The sequence below is a fragment of the Montipora capricornis genome, chromosome 13, assembly GCF_036669925.1.
Source record: "Montipora capricornis isolate CH-2021 chromosome 13, ASM3666992v2, whole genome shotgun sequence".
NCBI lineage: Eukaryota > Metazoa > Cnidaria > Anthozoa > Scleractinia > Acroporidae > Montipora > Montipora capricornis.
In genome coordinates, this window is record NC_090895.1 from 20,474,963 (window position 1) to 20,497,462 (window position 22,500).

The 22,500-nt window shown below is 38.8% G+C and overlaps 1 protein-coding gene across 3 annotated transcripts in view; it reads left to right on the forward strand.

Moving 5' to 3' along the window:
* The first annotated feature begins 6,384 nt into the window (after nucleotides 1-6,384).
* Nucleotides 6,385-22,500, forward strand: part of LOC138029128 (substance-K receptor-like) — a 20,640-nt gene continuing 4,524 nt past the window's right edge. Inside the window, exon 1 of one of the 3 annotated variants that reach the window (XM_068876828.1) lies at nucleotides 6,385-6,461. In XM_068876828.1, the coding sequence (XP_068732929.1) occupies nucleotides 6,393-6,461 (69 nt within the window). In that variant the 5' untranslated portion in view covers nucleotides 6,385-6,392. Of the gene's footprint in view, nucleotides 6,462-8,376; nucleotides 8,827-21,646; nucleotides 21,927-22,500 lie in introns of those variants that run through there. The other 2 variants (XR_011127820.1, XR_011127821.1) reach the window with 2 other exon arrangements.

Genomic DNA, 22,500 nt, shown 5'->3' on the forward strand with positions numbered 1-22,500 from the left:
ACCGAGTAAATCGCACATCGAATTCAGCGGGCGCAGTGATCAAGTTACCGCGGGATGTTTACTCGCGAAACAGTGAAGCATCTGTGTCAAATGATGCTTAGATACCAGGTTTTTGTTTTTGTTAGTTTTTCTTTCTTTCAATTGTTCTAAATTTTGACAAGAAATGTGCGAACTCAACACAAAGATCACAATCGCCCAACTCTCAGAGTTTGACCATTGTTTCTGGAAAATCAAAAATTTACTCTCCAAGACAAGGTTATTTATCACCAGGTAATTCCATCGTTTTGGTAATAGCAGCTACCTTATTATTCATCAGCGTCACAATCTTTTGCCGATTTTGGGTGGCATTTTGTCGAAACTCAAGCACGCTTCCAACAGACCTGTTTATTTTCGTGACTTATGCGTTACCACAAAAATTCTCCCTGTATCACATTTCAACACATGTATGCAAATTTGCTAAGCTCGAAAATTACACAACATGATAAATTTACAAAAGCTGGAAATTTCACAGAAATATTTTCCAGCGAAACATTTATTGAAACAAGCAACATATTTGCTATAAGAGGAAAACAACCCTTCCAATTTCAGTTGCGTGCGCGCAAGCGAAACACACAATCACAAAGCATATGCAATTAAATAAATTTCTGACAGTTCACATCAAACCCTTTTCGAAAGAACCTTGACCCTACATAATAAAGCACAAAAGAGACAACAAGCTTTCAATCAAATAATTTTTCACTGCCACATTTTCAATTTTTTTTTAACCTTTGCAGAGTTGAGTACAAAATATATGTTACTTGCCAGACAAACAGGCAAACTTTAAATAGATGCGACTTCAGTAAACACTGTGGGACACAACAGAGATCACAGATCTACTTGTGGTGTTCGATTCCTTCCCTGTCTTTGTTGCACCCGTAAGTTACCAGAGAAATTTCCATTTGGTTTCAGTGCTGTGCGTAACACCACCTTGGCGAAATATTAAAAGTACAGCTCATTTTGATTTCGGCTCTTCGCTATTAAGATTCCAGATCTTTGTGTTTCACCGCCTGCCTTGACGTTCCATTCTTGAGCTCTTATGGGTTTATTTTCTTTAAAGATGTACTAAAACGCCGTTCGCGTTACAATGACTTCCGACTTCATTACAGATTAATTGTGCAGAGCAAGCTACTCATTACCCCAGCCCCCTCAAACGTAACAAAATACGCACAGAAGACTCTATGCACAAAGACACCACTTGCCATACTGGCAACCCAGTAATAACTGACCATTCTGTTTGAATGAGTGCTGCAGAGAATATCAATCATCAGCACAACACATGCAACAATGGGAAAATAAATCAACCACAGAATATGCCAAAAGTAAGTATATTCTCAGTAGGGTGTAAGGGCTGAGGTTTGCAGGCACGGGGTAGAGTAGACGGCTGATCAGTGAAGCCATGAGTAATCAATGATTAATAACATATAATGACTTGGTCTATTCATTAGTCAAAAATTGCTCATTTAGTATTGCCTCCCCTTTCTCACTGTTCCACTCATTCTATTTCCCGCCAAGGGTCTTGTTCCCAGGCTACATACAAGCTGCATACATTCTGAGGCATAATGACCTACTGTTTCACCTATAACATTTTTACCAAAGAAATCACATTTGTGACTTGCTTTAGATTTGGCAGTGACTTACATGTGGAATTACAACTGTACAGTATTCCTTTAGTTGTTTTCATCAGCAGTTGATATTAAAAAGCTGGCAAATGGTGTTCACAGTTTGTAAATAACCACTGATACTGTCATCCCCATATCTGGAAAGTGCAGCTTGCAAAACATCAATGTCTTCATCTGAAAGGCCCTGCAAAGTTTCTATCAAGGCCAAAATCAATGCTCCAACGCGTTTCGTATTCATAAGACTATTTTAATAAAACGCGGTTGCTACAAAACAAATGAAAACGAAACATAAATTACAGGCATAAATTACAAACCGAAAGCGACAGAAAACTAAGAAAGAAGATGAAATAAGGCGATGGTAAGGACACTTACAAACGGTGTGTGATTTCCAGGACGATGAAAATACCTGATTGAGGATCAGAAACTAGTGAACTTGAAAGCAAAACTGAACTAAATAAATTGATTTGAAATTATGCAAGAGAACTTAACACAATAACTAAATGCAGGCATAACAACGTGATATAACGGGAAACAAAGGAACACCTAACATACAAAGGAACGCAGGCAACACCTACAACTAAACGAAGAACGCATTAAAAGGAAAGCGAAAAAGAAAATTACAAAGCGGCAGCAACAGTTTCTGGAACAGCCACAGTAGCTTCATCATTCTCTCCAGATGACAACATGTCATCAACGTCAATAGTATTGTCATCAGTCAGAATGCCATGTACTGCTGGACTGCAGGATAAGGACTGTTGAAGAACACCCTGGCACCAAAGCTGAAGAGGGGAAAGGTTGTTTTTAGTGCTAAGGCTGTGATGGTTCCAGTGAGAAACGAACTCTTCGAGAGACCTGTTGATTCTTTCTTTGTACACAAAATGCAGAGCAAAAAAATGGATATCATTGCTACTGTCTAAAAGTCCATATCTTTCCAGCTGTTCAAACTGCTCAATATACCCACGCAAGACTCCACAGGTTACATCTCGATGCAACAGTTGAACTCTCTGATTATGCACTGAGCTGTCTGTGACGACACTTCCTCTATTAAGACCTCTCATCTGTAGTATTATAGTTGCCACACCTACGTTTTCTAGCCCATGGTCACATCTAACTCTAGAAGGTAGACCATACTGTCTAACTGCCTCTTCAAACAAACTTTGTACTGTCCGTGAAGACACAGTATACATACAAGATAACTCTTGAAAACGCGTCAATAACAGCATGGACGACAAATCTCCATTTCACCATCTTGTGATTGCCGTTGGGATGCCATAGGGAATTTGGAGATCTTACATGGTAACTCCACCTCTGAATTACCTGCCGCCATCTTAAAGCTCAAAGCATCCTTGTTTGGCCAAATCCTTGGGTTAATATATGTATTTCACACATTATTTGTTTAAGGTCATCATCAGGTACGCTAGACCAGGAAAGTTCTTCACTCATTCCCAGCTCCTGTCTCCTTCGATTTATTGTTTTTCTTGACACCCCAACAATTTTGGCTATTTTTGTCCACAAAAAATGAAAATCTCTGAGGAACTGAAGCTGCTGAACAGAAATTAAGTACCTTGGTCTCCCTGAATTTCCAGAGTTCTCTGTAGTGCACGAGTACAGTTCTTTATCCCGTCCTCCCTCCTCAGATGCCTGAGCCCCAAAGGGGCTTCTAAGCACGTTTAAGTGACGGCATAGAACATTCATGTCAGCATTAAACTGAGCCAATTCTGGGTTGTTTGGGTTTTGAGAGCTTAAGGACGTTCGGGACGTTGTGCGCAACGTTACTGCGCCGAAACGCGACTGTAATATGTCACGCATTACTTCGAGCATTAGTGAAGCTGAGGTTTTAAAACCTTTGAAAAAACCGTGGATGATAAGTCTTGTACACCGTTGGATCAGAGAAGATCGTGATCATTCAATTGATTAAAAAATATTTAAGAAAGTCAAGTAGACTACTGCACGACTGATATTCGCATTGTGTTATCAGTCGTGCACTAGTCTACTTAACTATTTCAAGCATTAATTACTTAATATAAGATGGCCACAAAAACGCCGGGGAAAAAATTCCAGGCCAGTAAAAGAATGGCAAATTTATTTCCGAATCATCATAAAACGTTCAAGAGAAGAGAGCGGGAGGATGGAAAAGAGCTGCAAAAGGTAGCTGATCGAGTATTGGCTGAAAGTTTGGAAAACTTGAGGACGAACCGTTGCGTAAATTTAATGGGGCTGCTTTTTAAAAATGTTTGCATGCATGAATGCATGTTTTAGAAGTTCCTTTCCTTTACTTTAGTGAAAAGAGAGCAGTATTTTCGTCCTCGTCCGCTTGAATAGTGCGGACCTGCGTGGAAACAACCAGCGATTAAATTTAGCAAAAACCACACTCCAGAAGATGAACATGACGGCAGTGAAGAGATATTATACAAAACACTTACCAAATGAAGATGACGCCTCCTTAAAACCTCGTTGCTATGCTCGAGGAAGTTTTTTTTTTTTTTCGGTAAAAACCTTTCATCCCTTCAAAGATCGAACCTCACTTGGATTCCAGTCCTTCCCAGACAGGTCACCCAAAAGCGTGACAGACGAGATTTTCCAAGAGCTTTACAAAATCACATCGATTTTACTCGTTTAGATCATCACTGAAACCTATTTTTTAAATCACGAATCTCTTATTTTACTTACTATCTATAAAATATGATGAAATGAAAAAATTCCCACCGTAAGAAGTTATCTTTTTTTAGCATTTTCTTTCCTCGTGCCATCGAATTCCAGTAGTGGCTGCCACCGTTAGAGCGTACGAAAACGTTCGTCGAGGATGAACTTACGACATCCCTAGCGGCATGCAGTTATCTGCACGGAAACCTTCACTCTAACAGTTTATTTTTATGATTTTCAATGGATGAGCAGATTAGGCTACATCTCGCTATGATAACCGATTTCTCGAAATTAGGGCATTTTTCCACTGCCATTTTCTCCGAAACAAAGTCGGTGACCCCCATTTTTTTTGTTTTTTTTCATTTTTGCAGTAAGTACTTTATGACGAAAAACTAGGTGAGAGATGAAGAAAATCTCACCGTAGGAAGATTTTGGCGCGAACGTCCTTAAGTCCTCCGATCGGTGAATAACAACATAAATTAAATGGTCTCACAGGCCTCTTCCAGACGACCCTCCATTAGTACGAGTCTGTCAAGGTTGCCATCTTCATCAGACACAAGTTGCCTTGCAGCAGTGAAAAGATAAGCAAGACCGTTAGTGTTACTCTCGCCGCCATATTCTTTTGAAGATGCCACCCGTACCAGTCCATCATCATGCCATAAATTTTGAGTTGGGAATAAATTTTGAGTTGACCATAAACTGTGAGTTGACCATAAATTTTGAGTTTTGCATGAATTTTGAGTTTGGCATAAATTCCAGTTGAAACCCTCCACAAAAGAACAAGTTTAGGACAATCTAAGACATTACCACACATCTGTACAAGTAAAATTGGCCATAATTGTTGAGTTCTGCATAAAGTTCATTCTGAGAGCACTCCATAACACCGAAAGTTTAGCATAAATTGTAAGTTTACGATATATTTTTAAAATATACAATAATGTCCCAATCGGCGTCCCATAAGGAGTATTGGTTGTTACTAGGGAGTGGAAGATTTCGTGCGCGAAGCTCATGTGACGAATGTTGGAGTTTTGAAGACAGCTTCGTTTCTGACGCCAGTCGAAGGAAGTGGAATTGGGCGCTGAATATTTAATACCTAACGCAGAGGGAAGAAAAGGCATGACAAAGTTAAAACAAAGGGAGAAAGCTGCAAAAACATTGTTATTACCACTACTGAGGCGAAAATTGAAATCTGTTCTAAGTGACGGAAACTGTAAGTTACGAATCTTCTTTGTACTAAAAATACTTATTGTGGTATGTTTGGTTGTTTCTAGTCAATAAAAAATATGGGGGAAGTGCTTCACCAGTGGATATACGCATGTAAAGCATGTTCCATTCTTAAAACTAAAACACGCAGCAAACTTTCTCTAACTTGCCAGACAAAATTTGAAAAACTTTTTTATATCTCTAATGGCTAGAAGTCAATTCTGCAAATGTCAACAACCATTATCAAGACCTCAAACGGTCGTTATTTGACAAATGCCGAAGGCATCCTTAACAGGTGATCAATGATAAACGTTCGGCTCAAACTTGTTGTTGATGTTAATGACCGTTGAGAAATTTGAAAATGCTTTCAAATTGTTCCTAACTTTTACATACAACGTTACCAGGAGACACAAAAAGAAAACTGTAATAAAACTACAAGCTTCTCAGTATTTTATATCTCTAATGGCTAGAAGTTAATTCTGCAAAGTATCAACGACCAATACCAAGACCTCGAACAGGTGTTATTATACACAAATGCCGAAAGCGTCATTAAAAAGGTGATAGCGCTTTTTTAATTTTCTTCAGTAATTTATGGTGAGCTTGGCGGGACATGTTTGCATATTGTATTCCCATGCAAATCCTATGGGAGCTGCAGATATGATGTATCCGAAGGCCCATTTGGCTAAAAGTAGGTTTATTTTGGTTGTGCTTTGAATGGAATTTGGTGATTGATTCCGAAGTGCATCTGTCCAGCCTGTTACTGACTAGAAAACAATTTTAATTTGCGTAATTAATAATTTGTTTGTACTTAAAAAAAATTAATGATTTGATATGTAAAAATGAAAACAAACGAAAGAGAACTGATGCAATTCCCAAAGGCCTGAACAGATGTCAAGGAAAAACACCAATAGTTATCAGAGAAGATCCCTACACGAAAGCGTGATGTCTAATTTCCAGGTGCGTATGCAATTCAAATCTATTTTCGAGGATTCCAAAAAAGCATTTTAAAACTACAAAATTACAAGATTTCGTCAAGAATGCTTCGTTAACCACTTCAGTGTAAATCCATCAACCTGTACAGTCTTCTTGGAAACATACAAATGGCATCCTGTTTTTCAAAATCGACACGTTTTGAGTAAAATCCTTATAGACTCGTCCTTCAATAAAGAAATCTCAACTTTACCGAAATTTCTTAAAACTTAAGTATAAGGAAAGTGATCAACAGCAGCCTCAAAGCAGTCACCATTTTTTAATTCTCATTTAAAGCGGGTGTCACATTCTCTCACACCCAGAGTACTCAACGGTCATCCACGATGTTTTTGGTGAAATTGAGAATTTTTCGGATGAGCAGAGATAACATTTTTGTGGCTCTGCAGTTTCGAAAATACCGATCACGTGGCGCTATTCCTTCGTTTTTGGCACGGCCGACAAAGAAAAAAACCTGAAGACAAGTTTCCACCTGCTTCATATTTCCTCAGACAAGGCTTTTCCAGGGTTACCAGTGGCTGAGAAGTGGCTGAGAAGCGAGAAAAAAAAAAAGATTTTTACTTAATTATTTGACTTCGTTTTGTTCTTACTATTCAGCTTATGTCACTAGAAACGAAACCGGTGTCAACAAGCACTGGGATACAAACAAACAAATAAACAAACAAAACAGCCAAGGACATAACAGGCGACAAGCACGGTTATCCGTCAAATTATTGATCCAGTTTTTATTAAGCTCCTCCCCCGCTGGGAGGTACAAACATTGAGAACAGATGATAGTTTACTATCCATAAATAATTTCCGTCTGGCCTGAAATTTCCTTTGCGTGTTGTCTTTTAAGGCTATGTACTCTTGAGTCTTATATTTCATATTAATCATTTTTTTTTTTAAAACAGTAATATTTGTGCTGAGACTTCGTTTACGACTCGTCCAGATATGCCATTTTGCAATAATTAAGTGATGTAGTAAGTCACTTACTTCGTCTAATTTGCCTATCAAAACATCCTGCAAGGAAAATTCAACATGTTTACGAGAAAGTGCAAACCAAAATTTTTTGAAATCCTTCCAAAACTGGTTAGTATGAAAACATTCATAAAATAGATGATTAACAGTTTCTGAGCTAACTCTACAAAATGTGCAAGAATCGTCTTGAACATAACCTATTTTGGCTTGACGGGAATTAGTGAAAGCGATATGATTTTGAATTGGAAACATCTGATAAACATTTCGGATGAGACAGTCTTCACTTTTATGAACGCTTTAGTAACAACTGAATTTGCTAAACCAAAGTCCTCTTTCATTTTAGCAAAGCCCCTTGAAACTCTTGCCTTACCCGAAACAAGCAATTCATGAAAGTGGTTATTTTTATATACAGTCGGGTTAAGATTTTCTCCCCACAGTGAAATTCCAAAGAGCTTTCTCTGTCACTTTCGGTCACATCCAAATCATTCAGGTGGGCAGGAACTACCATACGAACTGCTGACCAGACTAAAAAAAATTTATGCTTCAAACCTTTACTTTTAGCACTATTATAAGATTATATCTTATTATTGTTAAATTGCAAGTGGTTAATAAGCAGGATACCTGTTTAATATAATTTGAGTAATATATTGTTTTATTAGCTATCTTAATATGTTTGTTGTTCCAAATTATATTATAAGATATAGATCTCTTTGTTGAAAAGGCAATTCTTAAGTCAGCCCACCACTGGAGAAGTTCTTTGTAAAAGGTGGAATTAACGTTACAGTCTTTGACACCGTAATAGACCAATTCGGCTAACGCAATGTTGTACCCAATTCAAATCTCTCGGGGTTAAGATTCTTCGTGTTTTGTATTTGCATGATAACGTAGCATTCATATGGAAATATTTGGAACAAAACGTTTTATCATTCGATGTATTTTGTCCTTCCTTTTCATTGGCCGAGAGCCCACCACGTGACCTGCAAATAACTGCCTACAAATAAGTGTTTTGCTGCAAATAATATTCTGCTCATGCGCAGTTGACATCACGCTCTTGTGAGAAAATGGCAGATCGGTTTCCCGAGCTGTCAGAGAATGATTCGACACCTTTAGTTGATCGAAAGAACAGTGAGAATACTAAGAAAGGAACAAAAGTTGCACTTAACGTATTTCGAGAGTATCTCAAGGAAAGAAAGGTAGACGAAGAGTCACTCGTGTCATCGACGCGAAGGACAAGTTGGCGAATACATATGTACTGAAGAGATTTTATGCTGAAGCTAGAAAAAAAATGGCGAGCTTTACACCAAAGCTTCACTTGTCGGGATGCGCATTGAAAACTGTGAAATTCTTCAGCTTTGTTGATGCCTAGTGTTTGACTGTAAGTACAAATTGAAGTCTACAAATATAATTATGCTGAGAAGGAAACCAATTGATTGGTGCTATTATTCGACTCTGCAAGGCAACGCGCGCTTACGCTTCTCGGAAACAAAAACAAAAAACAAATTCGGTAATCGAATGATAAAACAATTATTGACCTCGGTTATCGCAAAATATCGTGATTTGTCAGTGTCTCGCAGATCAATTATTTGCCTCAGCCTTCGGCTTTGGCAAATAATTGATCTGCTCGCCATTGACAAATCACGATATTTTGCTAAACCTCGTCCAATAATTGTTAATTATTCCTAAAGGCTCTGAATTGGGTACAACATTGAGCTAGCCGAATTGGTCTATTAAAACTAAACAAAAAAAAAACCCGCCAAAATCCTCAAGCAAATAATTAATATTAGCTTTCCATACGGACGAGTCTTCTAAAAAAAATTATGCCAGGCCAAGCTAATCTTGACGACTAAACATACGCTTCCAGATCTATTAAGTTCAAGCCTCCGTAGATCAGGTCATTTACAGCTCCCAGACTAGCTCTTTTATCTGTCCCTTTCCATAAAAAAAAAATTATAGATAATAGTATTTAATTGTTTTATAAAATCTTTTGGAGTTGTTAGAACTGAGATCACATATAACATTTTGCCAAATAACTTTGCCAAATAGTAAGCGACCTCCGCAATTCCATAACCCCATTTGTGTTTGAACGTACTCGTCTTTTAATTTATCTCAAGAATTTTTCGAAATTGGTCAGTATCATTATTCATTATAGGTTAGTACTATGCACAGGGCTTTGACACTTTTGTTCCACGTTAGCCCTGAAGTGTCGCTGTATTTTGTCTGCATGAACCGATCCACATTGCCGCAGTTTTAGTATGATTAACCTTCAAGTTTAAACAAATTGTAAATGTATCAAACAATTGAAGGATGAGTTTTACACATTCAATATTAGGTACAAACAGAGTGAGGTCATCAGTATATTTTACCAGCTTAAATTCTTTCTGCCCTTTCATTAGGCCTTGTATGTCTTCTCTGCTTCGAATAGCGACTGCTAAATTTTTGGGTTAGGGTCATTGGCACGCGCAGTAGCTCTCGTACATTGATAAAATGGCGGATTATCACTGACGCCAAGTTTAGTCTGTCAAAGAATGGCTATTTTCTCCTGAACGAGCACGGTGACCCCTTCTTTTAAATGGCGTTATGTACTCGTAATAGGTACGCGGCAGAAAACATATTTTAAGGACAAAAAAAACGTTGGATAGTAGAAGTTGTAGTATTTATATATAATGACGTGAAAACTGCATTTGGAGCCAGACACTGAATGTGAGGTGATGATGTAGTGGTCCAATTTGCTTTCCCTTTTTTTTTTTACAAGGTCGAGCAATTTGAAATCACTTTACTGAAAGATTTTGGCCCGGACAAGCAAGTAGGCTCAAGTTTTCAGTAATATTCAGTAGCTTTTGCTATACAACAACAAAATTTGTAGTTGATCAAGTTTCCAACGCTGCTCGCATAATTCGTTAAAACACTAAAAAACAAAAAAAAAAAGAACCGAGTCCAATAAACAGGACTTCCCGGAGAAATTCATTTTTTCCTTCTTGGCGAGCTTTGTCTTGGCTTAGTAATTTACGAATCATGACACGTGTAATATTTTTAATCTCTTTGAATTTCAGTCAGTTCTTCCTTTCTCTAATCACTTAAGCATCTTTTTCGAAGCGACCCCAAATAAACAGGACTTTTTTCGGGAAAATTTCCTAACATCGTGTATAACATATACAATGTTCCCTTACAGTGGATCTCCGGATTTACAACCACTCTAGAGTAACTACAAAGTCAATCTACCCTTATCTTTTCACAAAAAGGCAAAAACACATTGTGTATAGTATCTCAAAGTCTTTTATCTGCTCAAACTTTCGTCAACAAATTTGGCTTCAATTTCTTTATGCAAAATCTCTCTGCCATTTGCTTCAGCTCGAACATCTTTAAGTGGTTGGTTATTTGCTGTAAACTGCTGAGGATCTATTGTCCATTACGATCAGAGGATTTCCTTTAGAGCACTGGTCTTTGATTCTAGCCAGAAATCCATCTTCGCTGATGCGCCTCGCTTGTCATATTTCTCAGTATGCAGTTTCGAACCCATTCTAGAAATCAGTTACGAATTCAGTGTACCGACACTCAGTGTCCGGTGCTTGCCCATTATCCCGTCCAGAGGAAGGTGCAATTCTCGTCCAAACATTAGCTCAAATATTTGGCTCGTGGAGGAATTGACACTATCCCAGCAAACCATGCAAAAATCCAGTTGTTGATCCCATGGATTTCTGGGGATCACCTTCAGCTCGTGCCTTTAGCATGTTCCTAATAGTGTTCTGGATGTTCTCAATTAGTCCAATACCCTTTGGATGGTAAGTGGTTAATCGGGTCTTTTTCATCCGTGTCCATCTCCTCGAACAGCTGGGACTCAAAACCGCGTCCTTGATCGCTTTGTAGGCATGACAGGAACACCAAACCTGCAAATACAGTTCTTTACAAGGACTTTGGACCAAGTTGCAGCATGCTGGTTGGGAATCGCATAAGCTTCTGCCCACTTTGTTAGCACATACCAATCTAAAAGCTCAGATTTATAATTTTGTCTCTCTTGGGGGAAATCTGCGGTTTTTGATTGGTTAATTTGATTTGATCAAATTCGAGTGATGACTCAGGCCTGTCGCGATAATAGGGACCTTCAGATTCTAAGACGAGAACTACAACGAGTACCAAGGTTTCTCGTTGAAAAAACAGTGAGCGCGAGCAAACCAGCGTCATTTTGGCGGGAAAAACGTGATACTGTCGTCATTTTAATACGAGGTTTTGCAAAAATGTTGTCATATCAAAGAGAACAACACGGTAGCAAGTTTGGCATTTTTCGATTAGCAAAAAGGTTCAGTTACCAGCAATAACTAAAGTCTAGAATAACTAAGCAACCTACACTGCTAACAAAGAGTAAGACTAAGCGTACGGGCTATAAATCTTCTTAGTATTTTCGCTAAAAACAAACAGTCAAAACTCGTACTCGTTCTCGTCCTCGTCCTAGAATCTGAAGGTCCCTAATATAACGATAGCAAAAACCTGAGCAAAGCTTGAAAATCGAGCAGGATTTTGAGGTTGCAGAGCCGTGTAAATGCGATTATTTTTGGCACGATGCTAGCAAAATTATTGATTTTTACGTGCCAAAGGCTGGGATTTGAGCAACCTTTAAAAGTGGGAGAAATTCGGCTAAATTCTGGAGGCACTCGGCCGTGAGCGTTCTTCGAAGCTGCACGCCTTGTCTATTTATATTGTATGTGACGACGCGTCGGATCTGAAGGAGACATCGAAGCGTGACGTCACACGCTCTCGCATACTTGTAAGGAAGGACGAAAGGAAGGAAGGGAGGAACGAAGGAAGGAAGGAAGGAAGGAAGGAAGGAAGGAAGGAAGGAAGGAAGGAAGGAAGGAAGGAAGGAAGGGAGGCCTCTATTTAAAGAGGGTAAACACGTGACAGTTATAAAACACGGATAAACTTGTGGCCCTCTACAAAACATAAAATCAAAAATTTATATTAAAAACGTTTTACACTGTTATAAAAATTGACAAAAAAAAGTATTTAAAAATTATCCAGAATCTTATTTAAAAACTATTAAACATCTAAAACAAGTTATTTTACAGACTTGATAAAAAAAAAGCTACTCAAAATTTCCTGTCTCTCTTTGCTTCACGATTACATTCATATACAATTTCCTTTTAAAAGATTTAACATCTTTTACCTTCTTTAGGTCACAAGACAGTTCGTTCCAATTTCTAATAGTTAGTACGCTAAAAGTCCGGCCTTCTCCTGTGTTTTTCTTTAAAACAGGACAATGAAAACTTAAATTTGCAAAACGAGTGGATCGGTTATGAATCTCAGAATGTCTTTAACATAGAATTAATATAATCTAGAGTTGTGCCCCTGAGTCTCTTGAAGGCTGTAGAACATCTATTTATATATGACTCGATAAAGAATGGAATCCAGTTAAGTTCATTAAACATAGTTAACGTGCGTGTTGTTCTTTCGGCCCCCAATATAATGCGGGCAGCTCTCTTCTGCATTCGTAAGACTCTTTCTAGCAATTCCTTGCTACAAGATGACCAAATTGGACTGAGGTACAACATAACTGGCTTTATAACAGCGAGATAAAAAATTAACTTGTGCTTTTGTTTAAGATAAGGGCTAATATGCCTCAGAAGTCCATTTCGCTTTGACAGTTTTTACCGGATAGATGATAGATAGTTTATTCACCTTAAAAACTTGCAGCCAAAAGCTGGATTGCGGTAAGGCTTACAAATACAAAATTTACAACTGCGCTTAACTACAAACTAATTATAGGACTTATACTACATAAAAATTGTTAAAGAATCACACATTAAAAGCATGCGTCAAATTCCTATATACAATAAGAAACAAATTTATATCTAGTCCTCAGTTACTATGAACAAAACTTAAAAGAAAACTATTCTTGCATCTTTCAGTTTTACATTTCGGACGAATAAATGTTCTTTTTTCTCTCAGATAGTAACTTGGTTGGTATCTACTTGGAAGTAGTTTGTGAAGACTGTGAGATTGATTTGCACATATTTCATCGAACAACTTTGCTGCAATTGACTCTCTTCTATCATACAGTGTTGGAAGTCCAGACAGCTCTAGAGCCTTAGCATACGATAGTTCGGGGTAAATAATCTTCATAGCGCGTTTTTGAAGTCTTTCTAGGTCTTCGCTTAGATAACTTGGTAGAGCGCGATGAAAAACTGGGCTGCCGTACTCCAGAATAGAGCGAATGCATGTAATGTAAAATAGAAGAAGCTCTCTTGTGGCTACATGCGATTTCTTAAGCTGTCTAAGAAAATATAATCTTGTTGAAACTTTCCTAACTAGTTCTGACACATGGACATTCCATTTTAAATCACTGCTTATATTGAGTCCTAATAATTTCGCACTGTTCACAGTCTCTAGGGTCTGACGGTTCAGCCAAATAGGGTCAAACTCTGGTTCGTTTTTTGCAAAGCTAATCCTAAGCTTTTTGCATTTTATTTCGTTTACCTGACAACCGTTATTCCTTGCTTGAATAGCAAGATCGTCTACCATTTGCTGAATACAGCTCTTTTGCCCTTTAGTTATTAACTCAGAGATCGTGGTATCATCCACATATTTCCACATCTCTGCATAATTCATCTATGTGTGCTTCAAAACTCAGATCTTTTTCAATGATTAAACCCAATAATTTTATGATGCGATCGATAATTGGTCGATATTTGTCCCGTCAAGGTATAGATTTAAGCTTTGTGGTTCCTTACTCAACTTATGTTGAAGCCTTTCCCACGTAACAAATAATGGTTTAGTCTTCTTGGTATTGATGTACATTTTGTTTTCCGTTCACCATTTCTCAATATTCTCCAGGTCACTATAGAAAAAGCTTGAGTTAAGGAAGTGATATTATTCCAGTTTGCACTCAAGGACAGGGTGGTATCGTCAGTATATATATCAATAGTGGAGTTATCCAAATGTAAGGGCATATCATTCACAAATTGAGAAATAGAACTGGGCCGTGGATTGATCCCTGCGGTACCCCTTGCCTGACAAGTTTCGGCTGAGATGTTATATGTCCCAGTTTCACAAAATGTTTTCGCTCCTCCAGATACGATCGAAACCAGGCCACTCTATCTAGGCTGACGCCGTACACTGATGATTTCTTTAGTAGTACGTCGAACGCTTTACAGAAATCAACAAATACTAGTCTCGTGACTTCATCTTTAATATCCATTTTAAACAAAATTTTGTCCTTGATTCTGATAATAGCAGTTTCAGTGGAATGACGAGAACGGAAGGCTGATTGTAGTCCATATAGCAAATCGTTCTTTTGGAGATATCCTTAATATAATAGAGATAATGTTTTTCGATGATTTTAGATAGAATTGGCAGCACTGCTATGAGGCGATAATTATTTCTTTCACGTTGCTGACCACCTTTGTACAGTGGTGTAACATGGCCGCCTTTCCATTTATCAGGGAAGGTATTAGTTGCAATTGATAAGTTCAGTAGCCTGCAAAGTGGATGGATAAAAGATGGTGCGATAAGTGTGAGAATTTTCACACTCAAATCATCATGACCAGTCGCCTTGTTGACCAAGATCTTACTGATGATATCAGCAACCTGCTGCGGTTTAATTTCAGGTATGAAAAATCTTGTGGTGGGGCTCAGCCTGGAGGAAATATTTTTTTTCAGTTTTGAATAATTCAAGACAAGCTCACTAGAGTAATCGTTCTTTCCTACTTGTTCCAGAATCTTAGTGAAAAGTCGTTTAATTCACTGGTTACAAATAACTCACCGTATACTGTCCCATTTTCTGGCTCTATAATTCCACAATTTTAGTCGTGCGTTTGCCTGAGCCATTTAGGATTTTCAGGGCATTCCAAATGCCTTTGGGATTTCGTTGATATTGGCAGTTCTGCATTTAGCGTTGGAGTAATGATTCCACTCTTCCTGGTTGTTTTTGTCTTTCGCGCTCTTCTTAGCAACTTGTCGCTTGTTTTTGCGCTGTCATGAACTTCAGTTGTTATCCAGGCAGGTTGAATTTGTCTTTTCACTCGCTTTGTTTTCAGTGGAATGTATCAATTAAGAATCTAATTAAGCATTTTTTCCAATAGGCCACTTTACGGTTATGGCAGTCATTTTGAAATCCATTGTTTCAAATAGCTATTATGGGATTCCAAGGGGGCAAATATGTATGCATTTGCCCCCTTAGAATCCCATATTTAGACTCCACTACACAACATCAACAGACAAAATGTAAAGGCAAATAAGTTTATTTTGGGACGGCTTGGCGAGAACCAACCTTAAAAGTACGTATAAAATACAGCAGTAGGTAAATAACTAGTGTACAACACTCGTAAATAAACTAGCTTTCACCAAAAGAACTTGAAAGAACTGCTACATCTGGTCGATATCGACCTGAATCCCCCATTTAAGCACGCAGGCTTGGTGTCAGTTAGACTGCCAGTAAAGCTGGCAGTCAGGCTGCCAGTTAGGCTGGGGAAACTAAATAAAACTCTGATCAACGAATAACTGGGACAGGGAACACTGAAGGACCGCAGAGGCTGAGCGCCGGGAAAAAACTGAAAATCGTTCACTAACGTACCCAACAAGGCATGTAGGCCGATTGCCAGTTAGGCTACCAGAAAAGGCCAGGGTACGAAAACAAGGGTAAACACCCCTAACACCCCTTACAAGAAGTCTGTCACATTGTAAGCAATCAAACTACGTAAAGCTAGACATATCTCGCCACTTAAAGAGCGGTCACAGGACAGCTGAACTAATCATACATAGAAAACAAGCATATAAAACATCAAGTGATTAATTTCATATACATCTAACGTAAATATATTAAGTAAAGGAACATCTAGACAACTGTGAAAAACCAAACAAGTACATAAGATAAGAAAACTAGCAGAGCTGAGCCACCGCTTACAACCAAAACAATTGCGGTAAGACGGAGGGCCTGGCAAGAACCAACCCGAACACTATATAACAGAAACAATTTACAATCTACGTGACAAATCCTAGAAAAGCAACCAAGGATAAAGCTATCTCCGCACGTACAAGCCGTTTGCTAGTGCCAGTAGGGCTGGTGAGCCACAAAACATATGGGCTACTTCTCCGAACAAGCAATCAGTCTTGGTACCAGTTAGGCTGGGGAACAACAGCTCCGTCATTACATTTGACTATAAGATAAACTGGCCATATTGGCCTACTTCCCCAGATAAGCTCTACATTAGAAGCTTTGTGCCAGATAGGCTGCCAGTTAGGCTGGGGAACATCAATTCCGACGTTATATTAAACCGTGATAATATAAACAGGGCATCTTGGCCTACATCCCCATATAAGCTCACATTATAAGCTTTGTGCCAGTTAGGCTGCCAGTTAGGCTGGGGAACATCAATTCCGACGTTACACTAAACCGTGATAATATAGACAGGCCATCTTGGCCTACATCCCCATATAAGCTCTCAAGCTTTGTGCCAGTCAGGCTGGGGATCTTCAACTCCGACGTACAATATAAGTAAAATACAATATAAACCTAAAGTACAAAAAACTAGTAGAGCTGAGCAACCGCTAACAAAGCAAATGCAGTTTGAACGGAGGCCAGAAAAAACCTGCCAGAAAAAACCTCCGTGGGGAAAAATGTGCAGGAAATCTGGGTAGGAACCAAGGCTCAAGCTCAAAGCCCTTCCTACGGGACTTAACAATGTAATCGAGAATAGCCTGCTCCTAAGGAGGACATAAAACAAAAGCAAAAAACAAAAATTAAAGAAAAAACCAAGGAGAGGTTGGTTCAGAAGCCTAGATGACGTACACGTGTTATACGCAGCTTTTTATACCCCCGATATGGCTACCCATGGTGCACCCGGCCTAGAACCCAGGCCCTGTTGTATCTCGTGCCGTCGAAATATTTATTTCTGCCTTCTTCGCAGGCTCATACGCCAGAAATAGCGTAATAGCTATTTGAAACAATGGATTTTAAACTGGCCGCCGTATCTGTAAAATGGTCTATGAATCGAAAACTTCATTTACACAATTCGATTTAAAGGCAGTGTCCCATGAGACGTTGTCTAAATCACGCTGTTGATTATCTTTGTTTAAGTTTTACAATCATGATATTCAAAAGATTTATGTTTTCCATTCCATTTATTCCTGGTGTATTTTCGTCTGAAATATACAGGAAGGTGATCTTACATACCGATATTTGTCACTGAAATATCAGCAATAAAAAACGGATGAGTAGTTCCTTAGGGTTGTCCACATGTAGGCCTACTCTGGGACCTTAAGTCGCCTTAAGTCGCCCTAAGTCACCTTAATTCCACAAACACATTACACCTTAAAGTTAGTTTAAAGCAGTTGAGAATGAGTCAATAAAGTCGTGGCAGATCAAGGGAGGCATCTTAATGTTAATTGACTCATGGTTGATATCCAAAATAATAATAATGGGTAAGTAGGGGGTTGCTTCCTGTTACCCATTTGAAAGGTGGTGATGAGCCTGGAGAACTCCTGCCATAACACATAGAAGAGGCCAGAACACACAAGAGGACATGCAGCAGAGATACATGCAAGTGTTTGCAGGAATCATATAAGCCCTGATTAAATATCTGCCACAAGCCTTTTTTACCTTTGCTTTGCAACATGGAGACACCACAAGAAAGGTTCTAGTATCCAAAAATTTTATTGTTGGCAAGTTATTATGCCATTTGCTCGTTGCAAAAACAAGTATTAAACATGAACGCCCATAAAAAATAGTTCCGTCTTGTGCTATTAATTCCTCACCTTTGTGAGGAGCAGTGATATGATGCCCCAAAATATTTCTGCAACTTTAAATAACAAATATAACGGATTAAATAACCAAACAAATTTATGTTCAGAAACAAGAAAATTAATTAAGAGTCCCTGCCCGTAATTATCAAACACAACTCGGCAAGGGTCGAAAATTCGATTTCGCTCATATTTTTATGGTAGACAGGCTAGGGCACGACAAAAACTACTGGACAGTTTTTTCGGCAAAATATCCTTTTATTTCAAAGAAATATGCAAATTATCAAATTCCGTTAAAATCGCCATGTCACGCACCATTTTATTAAACAACTTTGAGAGTCTCGCATGGAAAACAACATTATTCTTCCGTCTTTAAAACACTCAAATATTTTTGTGCAATGTTTAAATGTGTGCTTGGTCGATTTTAGTGAATGTTGTGCTGTTGTTTTGGGTGGAAAATAATTAAATTTCGAAGACATGTATTTCATTCACTTAAAAGTACTTCGTAAATATAATTAATTTTCATCATGTGCGAAACCTTCAAATGGAGTAAGCTTCTGGTGGTTGAATCGCCGAAGAATGTTCTACAGATTCCTGTATTAATGTCTTTGGGCAAATGATTGTGAGCGACGCGAGAGCTTTTCAAAGTACGTTAAAAATGCAAATATTTGCCCTTCGTCGTCAAATATCAATTGACGGGTTACACGTAAATCTTAGCATGCGCCACATGACTTGCCCCATATTACGTTGAAATAGACACAGAGATGATAATTTCGAAATTTTCTAACCTTATTGGCAGTAAGAGACAGGTCCATAGGCCGATTTAACGTGTTTCTTTCACGATTCGTTGCCTTTAAGCGGTCAAAGTTTGCTTCTGTTTAGACAAAGTCTAATGCACATCGCCAACTGTCAACGTAATCAGTGGTCGAATATCATGAATCTGTGATCTTCTTTCGCGGCATATAATCATCACTGCATCTACCTAAGTCAACAGGTGCTAAGCAATTCGTGGATAGTTGTTTGCGTTGTACGTACTACACCAATTTGACCAAAATATTGCATTTGATTGCGACCTTTTACCTTTGCTCCCAAGAGTGTCGGCGCCCGCAGCACAATCTTGCAGCGTTCGTTATTTGGTCGTCACGCAATGCTATCATTTTAGTAGGTAGCTACACCGGTAGGGGTATATAGTAAAAATAATAATAAAAAAATCAAACAAATAAAAAAAATGTAAAACAAATATAAATATTTGATTTCGATATATTCCTATTTTGCTTTCCATATTTTGTATTGGGCACTCTAACACTGCGACGCGCCTTACCGTGGCCACCCAACAAACATTTTTTTCAAGTTAGCCAATCAGTGTGAGCGGATTTGATTGACAGACAAGCCTCCATTTGGTTCTTGCGCGTTGAAACTTTCTATGGAGGTGTGTCTGTCAATCAAATTCGCGTATCTTGATCAGTAGCTAACTTGTAAAAATGTTTGTTGGGTGGCCACGGTATGGCGCGTCGCACTGTAAAATAAGTGAAACAATTTGTTGAATGTTCATCCGTTTTTAGTCTGGGCTAGCATGCAGTTCTTTGATTGGCTACGCTACTATCTATTCTGTGATAAATGGTATTTAGTGTAGCAGCTAACAAAATTAATGACGGCCGCCTCTTGGCGTTCTCAAAGTGTCTGTGAAGAGGATTTAGATAAAGTTTTCAACCACTAGTTGATTTATGCTAAAAGGGAATGAGACGAAGACCCCCGAAACCCGCCCCGAAAGAGCTCTAACTCGGGCCCCGGCCACAGTAAAGCTTAAGCGTTTTTATCTCGAAGAAAACGAAGCAAAATATTTTCGCCCACACTAACGTTTAATTTTCCCATTGGTTTCATCTGTCCAAACTAAAACGTTGGAAAACGATAAGAACGAGTTGGACCTAGGATTGTGCATATGTGAAATAAATGTTCAGTTAATACCACTACATTCACAAAGAAGTCCCACCACGCGCTAGCTCTTCCCGGTCTAGTCCAATGTCTCCTTTGTCTTTCGTATGGCTTTCCTTCTCTATCTCTATATCTCTTCGTGCCATAAGGCACATAAGGCTTTGAAATTCTCTTTCCATCCACTACGGTTTGCTGCTAAAGCTCTGACAGTCGTCCATGATTGCCACCCAGCTACTCGTCTTTCGTCTGCAACATTCTCCTCCATGTTGTTTTTGGTCGACCTGGTCTCCTCCTCCCCTCTGGCCTCCACTCCAATGCTGTAACACAGTGCTCCTCTCTGTTCTTCCTCAATATATGCCCGATCCAATTCCATCTTCGGCGTGTGATCTCATCACTCGTTCTGTTCACTCCTGTGGTCTCCTGGATTTGTTGGTGCGAGATGGTCCGTGGCCATCTTATTCTCAGTATGCGTTTCATACATTTGTATTGGAAAGCGTCCAGCTTCTTTGCTTCTGTTTTCGTGAGTTTCCAAGTTTCGCAGCCATACATCAAAACTGCTCTGACAATTGTTTTGAACAATTGAACTTTCGTCTTCCTGCTAATTTCGTTACAGTCCCAAATTCTTCGCAACCTGTAGACAGTTTGTCTGGCTTTACTTAGTCTCTGTTGTATGTCTTTGGTCGCCACGCCTTCTTTATCCAGCAGTGCACCTAGGTACTAGGTTTCCTTCATCAGCTCTGAATTGTTATGGCGGAATCTCACAAAACGCTTCAGGCATTAATTTGTGACATTTTGTTTCCGTGCGGAGATCGGGTGACTTCGAACGCGTAAGAAAAACTGCAAATTGGGGAGAGGCTTGTGAAGATTTGTCAGTTTTAAAAAAATGTCTGTTGTCGAGCGCGCGCAAGATGATGCGTTTGGTACAGCGGTTGGGTAACGGTATGATTACCGGTATGTTGCGAAAAGCAATATGCCACGTCAATACAGGACAAACATCCATATTTGGTGTTGTCTTCTTTGTATCCAGTCTCTTTCGGGAATTTAGAGACAAAAGAAACTTTAAAAAGTTACAAAATAATTATCCCTAAAGCCTCAGAGCAAGTAAGAATATTGATATATCGAACGTGGCATATTTGAGTAAAAAAAAACTTTGCAAAAGACGCACAAAAGTCTCCGACTGTCGCGAGAGTATTCGAAAACAAATTCTGCGAAGTTGAAAAAAAGACTAACGACTTCTTTTTGTGTTTGCACTGTTTGGTTTTGTGGAAGCTGCTTTTGCACAGCGCGGAAAGACCTAGGAACGAGTTTAAGCCGAAAGTGTTACGCAATGTAGGTAGCGGGTCGCGTAGACATGCAGACAACAGGAGACAACTCAGAAGACAAAGGGAAAATGGTCATTCTTTATATTCTTTTATTTACTCTCTTCCCACTCAACAAGATTTTGTGCTCAAAATGGTTACGTATATATCAGGATAGAAATTGCCCTACCCCTACCCTCTAGGCTGGGATGACAGCATTGCGTGACAAACAAATGACGAACCGCTGCAAAGTATTCAAGGTCAAGCAGCAATCGTTCAGATGTAGTAGTATTTTGGCGCTGTGCGAAGTAAGCAGCTATCCACAAGTGACTCAGCCGTTGCTGAGTTAGATGCAGTGGCGATCAGATGCGCCGAAATATGGTATTTGACCATTAAATACGATGACAGTTGGCGATGTAGATCAGACATTGTGTAAACAGAAGGAAACTGTACTGCTTTTTATATGTGCCGAATGGCGGGAAAAACACGTTAAATCGGCTGTTATGCAGCAAATAAGGTTAGAACATTTCGAAATTATCATCTCTGTGTCTATTTCAACTTAATATGGGTCAAGTCATGTGGCGCTTTCTAAAATATAAGGGTAACCAGTCAATTGATATTTGACGACGGAAGGGCAAATATTTGCATTTTTAACGTACTTTGAAAAGCTCTCGCGTCGCTCACAATCATTTGCCCAAAGAAATTTTTACAGGAATCTGTAGACCATTCTTCTACGATTCAACCAGCAGAAGCTTAGTCCATTTGAAGGTTTCGCACATGATGAAAATTAACTATATTTACGAAGTACTTTTAAGTGAATGAAATACATGTCTTCGAAATTTAATCATTTTCCACCCAAAACGACAGCACAACATTCACTAAAATCGACCAAGCACACATTTAAACATTGCACAAAAATATTTGAGTGTTCTAAAGACGGACGAATAATGTCGTTTTGCATGCGAGACTCTCAAAGTTGTTTAATAAAATGGTGCGTGACATGGCGATTTTAACGGAATTTGGTAATTTGCATATTTCTCTCAAATAAAAGGATATTTTGCCGAAAAAACTGTCCAGTAGTTATTGTCATG